This window comes from Triticum dicoccoides, chromosome 6B (genome assembly GCF_002162155.2).
Source record: "Triticum dicoccoides isolate Atlit2015 ecotype Zavitan chromosome 6B, WEW_v2.0, whole genome shotgun sequence".
NCBI classification, from domain to species: Eukaryota; Viridiplantae; Streptophyta; class Magnoliopsida; order Poales; family Poaceae; genus Triticum; species Triticum dicoccoides.
Genome location: NC_041391.1, coordinates 143,430,334 through 143,438,469, shown reverse-complemented (window position 1 = coordinate 143,438,469; position 8,136 = coordinate 143,430,334). Strand labels below are relative to the sequence as shown.

The 8,136-nt window shown below is 49.0% G+C and overlaps 2 protein-coding genes across 3 annotated transcripts; one reads left to right on the top strand and one right to left on the bottom strand.

Moving 5' to 3' along the window:
* On the top strand, window positions 1-1,458 carry LOC119326012 (GDSL esterase/lipase At1g20120-like). The gene is made up of 2 exons (XM_037599723.1): window positions 1-379; window positions 497-1,458. Exons 1-2 carry the CDS (start codon window positions 64-66, stop codon window positions 1,270-1,272), a joined length of 1,092 nt encoding a protein of 363 aa, XP_037455620.1. The 5' UTR covers window positions 1-63; the 3' UTR covers window positions 1,273-1,458.
* Window positions 1,459-2,171: 713 nt separating this feature from the next.
* LOC119324432 lies at window positions 2,172-4,970 on the bottom strand. Of its 2 annotated transcripts, none has more exons than XM_037598225.1 (2): window positions 3,488-4,861; window positions 2,172-2,550 (listed from the first exon to the last, which is right to left on the bottom strand). In XM_037598225.1, exon 1 carries the CDS (start codon window positions 4,821-4,823, stop codon window positions 3,492-3,494), a length of 1,332 nt encoding a protein of 443 aa, XP_037454122.1. In that variant the 5' UTR covers window positions 4,824-4,861; the 3' UTR covers window positions 2,172-2,550; window positions 3,488-3,491. The 2 variants fall into 2 exon arrangements, with proteins under 2 accessions (XP_037454122.1, XP_037454121.1); XM_037598224.1 differs by lacking the exon at window positions 2,172-2,550 and adding an exon at window positions 3,241-3,371 and having other exon boundaries at window positions 3,488-4,970.
* Between the last annotated feature and the right edge of the window lie 3,166 nt (window positions 4,971-8,136).

Genomic DNA, 8,136 nt, shown 5'->3' with positions numbered 1-8,136 from the left:
TCACAAATCTCGGGCGGTGTACGTCCACGGTGGTTCCGGCTCACACCTCTCGCTGCCACTCACATGGCGGTCGCCACCGTGTCTGGCGTGATCTCCGCCCTGCTGGTTCTCGCCGGAGTCGTGGTCACGGCGGAGCCTCCTCCTGCGGCGGGAGGGCCACCTCCGGTGCCGGTGGGGCCGCCCAAGGCGCCTCCGTTGCCGGCCGGGCCGCCTAAGTTCCCGGCGATCCTCGCGTTCGGCGACTCGGTGGCCGACACGGGCAACAACAACCACCTCCGGACGTTCATCCGGGCCAACTTCCCGCCCTACGGCAAGGACTTCCCCGGCCACAAGCACACCGGCCGCTTCTCCAACGGCAAGATCAGCGTCGACCTCCTAGGTATGTACCCACCACCATTACCCACTACTACTTTTGCCATGAAAATGTATTTTTCACGGTATAATTTCCCAAACAGCCAAGGATCAGTTTGTTTTGGAAATGCGTGCGTGCGTGCAGCGTCGGCGCTGGGCGTGAAGGAGCTGCTGCCGCCGTACCTGAAGAAGGGCCTCTCCATGGAGGAGCTCCAGACCGGCGTGAGCTTCGCCTCCGCGGGCAACGGCTTCGACAACGCCACGTGCCGGACCATGTCGGCGCTGACGATGGAGCGGCAGCTGCAGCTGTTCCAGGAGTACAAGGAGAAGGTCGGGGGCAGCATCCCGGACAAGACGCTCTACTTCATCGTCACGGGCACCAACGACATCGTGGAGCACTTCACCTTCGCCGACGGCATCACGGAGCCCGGGTACGCCGAGAACATGGTGAGCCGCGCCATGGCCTACGTGCAGTCGCTGGCGGACCTGGGCGCGAAGCGGATCGCGCTGGTGGGGGCGCCGCCGGTGGGGTGCCTGCCGTCGCAGCGCATGATCGCCGGCGGGCTCCGGAAGCAGTGCGCCACGGACCGCAACCAGCTCGCCCTGCTCTTCAACCACAGGGTGGGGCAGGAGATGGCGAAGCTGCGCGCGAGGCTCCCCGGGGTCACGCTGGTGAACGTCGACATCTACATCATCTTCGCCGACGTGGTCCACCGGCCCGAGGCGTACGGGTTGACCAACACCCACGACGCCTGCTGCGGCTACCTCGGGCTGGCCGCCGCCGTGCTCTGCAACTTCGCCAGCCCGCTCTGCAAGGACCCCTCCAAGTACTTGTTCTGGGACAGCTACCACCCCACCGAGAGGGGCTACCAGATCCTCGTCGACGCCATCGTCGCCAAATACTTCAGATTCATGCACTAGCGACAGCAACTTTCTTTTCTCTCTCTCCTCTCTCTCTCTTTTGGTAGCATAGTATGATTCACTAGCGAGTTTTTTAATAAGGGTAATATACGTCATAGGAGTGCTCTGCCTTTTATTTCATTTTAGAGTAAATTCCACCTTGTACATGCAAATATGTCGACAAGCTAAATAGTTGGTCCTCACTAACTCCAAATTCTTTTACCATACAACCATGTTTGTCAACTCACTATGCTAAAATGCGTGAAAAAAATGCATTTTTAATGCAACTATGCCAACTCACCATGCAACAATTCACGAAAAAGATCCACCTTTAACGTGCATCATGCATGATACTCGTATTCAATATATATTTTACAACTATACAATAATTAGTAGCTTATAAGTATTTTAGTTTAGAATCTCATATTGTTAATCTAAATTGTTTCATACAACCAAATCTCATTTAGATAATTGCAACCGATTCCCACGGCAACACCCGGGGTATCATCTCTAGTTGTAATTACTCCTTTGTGGCTTCTATTTTCGTTGTTAGGTTCCCACAAAATTTGTATGGGGTGACAAGCATGTACCTTAGCACACATAAGTCAAAAACTGCAAGCATAAGAAAAAATTGAAATGACACGTACTCCCTCCGTTCCAAAATAGATGACCCAACTTTATACTAAAGTTAGTACAAAGTTGGGTCATCTATTTTGGAACGGAGGGAGTACGTACTAAGCAACAAGATTTCTTTAGATATTCACAAGATTGTTTTTGAGAATTTGAGAAATAATGAACATGTAGGACACACATGGATTTTCTATAAGGTCAAATTTATGTCTGAATTTCTCAAAAATTCATATATCTCAAGCTATTCCTCATGGAAAATCACAGAGTTCCTACAACACTCCAAAGGCAAATGGGGCCCTAGAGCATAGAAGCTATAGATGATAAACTTGTTGAGAAGATTAAATACAATAATAAGTAGTGATTCTCTCAAGTCTCAACACAACATGTCTCTTACTAGTGGTATACACGAGGTCACCGCAGTGGTGAAGCCCATTGTCCCAGCACAACAACAGTATATGCACATATTAATGCTAGACAAAGCCACAGCATGTCTTTGCTTAAATACATTGAACATAACACTATTTCCATCTCCCGCAAAACAAAAAAATAACACTATTTTCAAACAAATATTACTACATCGAGCCGACATTTTCGCAGTACCGTGTTCCATATATCCGCAGCAGACGCATGGCCTAGATAACATACCTCGAAAGCAAAATGGGTTCATTCCTGCAGATATCAATAGTTAGTTAGTTACAACAAAGAAGAAAACCGATGTGGGTGCAATAAAAATAGTTATTTCCGCTGTGCTCTCAGATTAATCCCAGGGCCATCTTATGACATTTTGGGAGCAATATAAAAAATTAGACCAGCTATGCAAAACTGGAAAGTAAAGAGTAAACGGCACATAAGGTGCTCATTCGTGTTTCAGGAGCACCAGGGACATGTAATCCTAGTTCTGAAACATGCTACTATAGATTAATAGAAACACAACATTTCAATGCTAGATAAAAGCTTCAAGGCCCTCAAGCAACATTCTTCTTTCGAGAATCAACATTTCCAGTGAAAGATATGTAAATACTAAGCCCTATAACATGCACTACCATTCCAATAGATAGTCTTGGTTTTTATATAACATCAAAACTGGTAAACCACAATCAAGATTTCACATCTGAGATTTGGCGTGGATAGGCTCAATTGGTGGAATTCAAACTAGCAAAATCAAACACAGCATGGACCAACAGTTGAACAGCAAAAAGTTAAGATCCAAATGATTAAACCAGTCTGGGTCTGGTTACCACCAGAGGACCAGAGGTGCAGTGTACCCAGGAAAACCAAGCCAGTTCCCCTGTTTTTCAAAGGTAATATATTGTGTACAAAAATGCTTTTCAGGTTATGCAAATTTAGTGGGATAAATGCCTTTCCTGGTACGAATTTTTTCGTTACTTGCCCAGTCACTTGACATTGTTGGACATGTCAGAAACAAACCATGACCATCTTCCTTACTTTGACAAATTCTCCCAACAGAAACTGAACCAACCAATAACGTCCTACATGCACAATTAGGACAGCGAAACACCACAAACAAAAACAGAATAAGATTTACCATTTCACAGGAGAGAATCTACAGAAAATAAGCAAGCACTTGGTATGAGAACAAGCTTACAACTTCATATAGTCGGTCTTGACAACGATGGTGGGAAGCCGAAGTATGGGTGGACACGTTCGTGGTTGAAGCATGGCTTTGTCATCCTACAGATTTTCTTAAGCTCTGAAGTCTGGACCTCCACTGAAAAATAATCTATATCCCAAGTATCCACCCATTCAGTTTCATGACAGTCCTGCTGAGATTCTGTAGTGCCTCCGAGAAATAAGAATCCCTCAGCTGCGCCAACGGTGAAATAGTCATATTGGCCAGGCAAGGATATAACATTCTCCAGCCGCCATTCCTTGGGAGATTCGCTGTTATTTTGAGTGGTACAAACAAGACGAAACGATCCATTTGGACTGTGATCACCAACAAGAGACAACAACTCAAGGGATCCTTCTCTACCAACTACAAAGCCAGGCAGACTTCTGGTCTGGCCAGGCCGAGTTCGGTGATGCATACCGTGTTCTGCAAGTGCCTGGCCAGGCAGACGTCTGAGCAGCTCATGGAAGCCACTGTGATCGCTGATAGTGGAAAACTCCATTCTCCGTGTATCCAGAACAAGAAATTTGTCCAGCCAAGGTGACGCCGAGTAGAAGCAGCCACGCACATGGTCGAAACTTGACAAGCCACGGCATCCTCCCGAATCAGAACTGTTCTGCAGCCCATGGGGGCTGTCTGTGCCCAAAGAACTCCAGCTGGGAGAAGCAGGTATACACCATTGCCGAGTAACGGACGAGAAGACGAACGCGACAACCTTGGTTCTGTAGTGCGCCATGCATATCACCCTGAACGACGTCTCATCCTCATCGTCACCGACCGGGGCGAGGACTGGCGCCAATTCAGCAGGGCGTCCTTCCTGGGCGGTTATGTCGTCCTCGGGTACCGGTGGCAGCAGCACGTAGCGCCGCGACAAGGGGTCGCACACGGCGAGGGCGGATTTGAAGGTTCTCCCCGGGACCCTGCAGTCGAGGAGGACGCGGCCGTCGCGGACGTCGCGGGGATGCCAGGGGCTGAGCCACCCCTCCTTGGGCTTGGGCACGAAGGAGTAGGTGAAGTCGGCGGCGTCGAGGAGGGCGCGGGCGAGCCTAGCGGAGGGGTGCGGCGCCTGGGCGGGGTGGAAGCCGCCGCCCCTGTCGTTGATGAGGCCGAGGAGGGGAGGCGGGTGGAGCTTGCGGAAGCGGCGGAGGAAGGGGCGGTCGGTGATGACGCGGCGGAAGGTGGCGCAGGCGGCGGACGCGCACGCGAGCGCCTCCGGGGTGGGCAGGCGGAGGAAGATCTCCTCCAGGATCTCGTCCGCTAGGAGCGAGAGGTGCGTCCCGCGGTCGCTGGTTGGTAGCACCGGCGAGTCCATGGCGGGCGGAGGAATCGGGCGGCAGGTCCCGGCGGAGAGGAAGGGGATCGGTGGTTAGGGTTTGACCAGATTTGGCGGGCCGGCCGGCAGCGCTGAAGAGTGGAGAGGGGGTCGTGTGCTGCTGCAGTGCTGCTCACTTGGAGCGGAGAGGAAGCTGCTGCCCAGAGCACGAGGCCTTAAAGAGAAGATGCTTAGAGAAATAAACCAGTCTTTTTTTAAGCACCGGTGCTTATTTATGGATATATGCTTAACTAAGCGTCTCTCCGTAAAAATAGGCACCGGTGCTTCAGAAAAACCCGATTTATTTTCTAAGCATCGCTCTAAGCATCTCCCATTGTACAAAGCCTGAGTGAATCCTCTGACATGAAGCAGGGCACGCTAGTGTAAAAGAAGAGAAATAAGGCAACACTGTTATCTACTGTAGCAAGTATTGTGAGTACATAGTTAATATTTTTTTAACAAAGTACATAGTTAATGTTCATATAAATAATTTTTAAATTAATTGTTGCACCATAATTTTGTTTGTATGTAAATTCTGTAAATGTATAAACTAAATTTTTAATTTATAAATTAATTCAAGTCATTTTAGACTTAATCATGTGAAAGTGAAGGGGGACGTTAGGGAACTGTAACTTAGATGATTTCCCTCCTTCATGTTAGAGGATCCACTTCCAGAGCATGAGTTTCCCATGTATAGTCGGGCGCCTCAAACCCGCTCATACGCCCGACCGAAGATCTCCTCCAGGATATCGTCCGCAAGGAGCGAGAGGTGCGTCCGGCGGTCGGCGGTTGGTAGCACCGGCGAGTCCATGACGGGCGGAAGAATCAGGCGGAGAGGAAGGGGATCGGTGGTTAGGGTTTGACCGGATCTGGCGGGCCGGCCAACAGCACTGGAGACCGGGTGGTGCGCTGCTCACTTGGAGCATGTGTGCTCAGCTGCTCCCCCATCGAGAGCACCAAGTTTGCGTCCGCTGCTAGAGAAATACATCGGTGCTCTCGGGTGCCAGCGCACCCTATATGCAAAAACAATTTAACAGTTTTAAAAAGTTTTAAAAAAATTGAATCTCTTCTGAAATCAAACATGATCAAGTATTATAGTTAGAGAATGACTTTCATTGTATCCTAGATCAAAAATTCGCCAAAGAAACACTATATACAAGTACTATTTATGTTATATATTCGTCATAATTTTGTCATTTTGCCCTAAGGTCAGTAGGAATCATTTCTTGTCCAAACTTTTATACGAGTACTTGATCATATTTGATTACAAAAAAGGGTTTGAATTTTTTGAAATTACTAAATATATATATACCCGGAAGCACCAAATTCGTGTCCCCGACTGCTAGCTCTACTTTTGTGCCACATCATATATATCCAACCTAAAAGCACATTCATATAATAGCGTTGGCTCTATAATTAACGTTTGACCTCACCTTCTCTCAAATGTGTTGGAGCTCGTGCTGCAGTTGTCTACTCGCTTAGTTCTAAAAAGAATGTACTTTCAACTTGGTTGGAAAATCAAATTTCTTATGTTTAACCGTATTTATGTAATAATAGATGGACATTTATGCTATCAAATTAGTAGCATTAAATTCATGATAAAATATATTTTCGTTATATATCTATTGGGTTTCACCAACATTGATATATTTTTGCAAACCCTCCAACAAAGTTAGAAATACACCCTTTCAAAAACGAAGGAAGTACAAATTTATAGCCCACTCATCTTCTCTCACCTCTCCTCTCCCCTCCACATCATAACAAAACTGTGGTGGCAAGTCTTATGGCCTGCTTACTCGCCCTATACTTGCTCTGAGCGAGTGAAATGGAGAATTTAGTTGTCGTTTCCTGGAGAGCCAAAATGCTAACCCAACTGATTTACTATGGGCTAATTACAGACCACGTCTCTCACATACTACCCCCTCCCCCTAATTTCAGGTGGCGGGGGAGAGGGCCACTTCCCCAACTGATACCTAACCACAAATTACCACGTCACAGTCAACCCATAAAATCACGTGTGTAGCATTACTCCCCTGGAGCTATGTAAAATGCACCGAGCATGTGTTTGGTTGCAAAACGAAGTGGAACTCTCGGAATGTTATGGTCCCATTTCACTAGCATGGTTGCTCTCGTTCCTATGTTTAGTATGGGTCAATTTTGTTCCTATGTTTGATTAGGGCATCTCCAACGTGAAACCTCAAACCGCCTACATTTATTTGGATCGGATGGTTCAGGCGTGTTTTGCCATGCAATGCAGTAACCCATCCATTTATGGACCGGCTGAATGTTTGTTTTTTCGCAAACCGGAGACAAACCAAGTGAACTTTACGGGCGTCTGAACCGCTATCACACGTGTGTCCGACAGCCCGGTCGCATCCGAAAACCCTCTCCCTCACCCGCGTCTTTCCTGTGCAAAGTAAGGTAAGCAAAATAACTAGCAAAAGATGAGCATGGCAGGTAGAAGTCTGCAATTTGACGCTCATAAGATTTTTGAATAAATACAAAAAAAAACTAGTCCAATACGTATTAGGATTCCAGCCGCTATCACTTTAATGTTTTTCACTGATACTTATTGATATTTCTTAAATTTTTTTTGAAAAATGCTACTGATAACGCTGTTAGCCATTTTTGACCGGGCATGTTTCACATGTAACTATACTAGTGGTTGGGGCTTGCCATTGCGGACCGCTTGAGAGAAAGATATGCGCACCTTTCCATCAAGTCAAAATAAATAAATAAAAATATGCTCACATCACATGGACACCACAACCATCTAAGAGCATCTCCAACAGACGCCCTACGACGCCGCGCGCTAAATTTTTTTTACAGCGCCAAAATAGCGTTTAAGCGTGCTGGATAACCGAACATCTCCAGCAGACGCCCAAAAATATACTGCGAAGCTACATCTCCAGCAGACGCCCAAAATAAACCACACGCGCCCGTACCCAGCTTGCCGCCCGTGGCATACTCGCCGCCATGGTCATGGCCACACGCCGCCGCACGTGGCCTGCTCGCCGCCGTGGCCGCGCTCCTTCCCTGCTCGCCCCGCCATGGCCGTGGCCGTGGCCTGCTCGCCTCGCCGCCGCGGTTGTGGCCGTACCCGCACCCCCACCCCGCCGCCCGTGGTCGTGGCCGCGGCCGCGCCCGCCGCCCGTGGCCGCGCCCAGCTGGCAGCCCGTGGCCGTGGCTGCGGCTTGCTCGCCCCGCCGCTCGTGGCCGTGGCAGCGCCCCCGCCCCGCCGCCCGTGGCCGCGCCCAGCTGGCAGCCCGTGGCCGTGGCTGCGGCTTGCTCGCCCCGCCGCTCGTGGCCGTGG

Coding starts and splice junctions, on each gene's coding strand:
- LOC119326012 (XM_037599723.1), top strand. CDS start 64: ATGGCGGTCGCCACCGTGTCTGGCGTGATCTCCGCCCTGCTGGTTCTC. Junction 380..496: donor GATCAGCGTCGACCTCCTAG/GTATGTACCCAC, acceptor GCGTGCGTGCAG/CGTCGGCGCTGGGCGTGAAG.
- LOC119324432 (XM_037598224.1), bottom strand. CDS start 4,823: ATGGACTCGCCGGTGCTACCAACCAGCGACCGCGGGACGCACCTCTCG.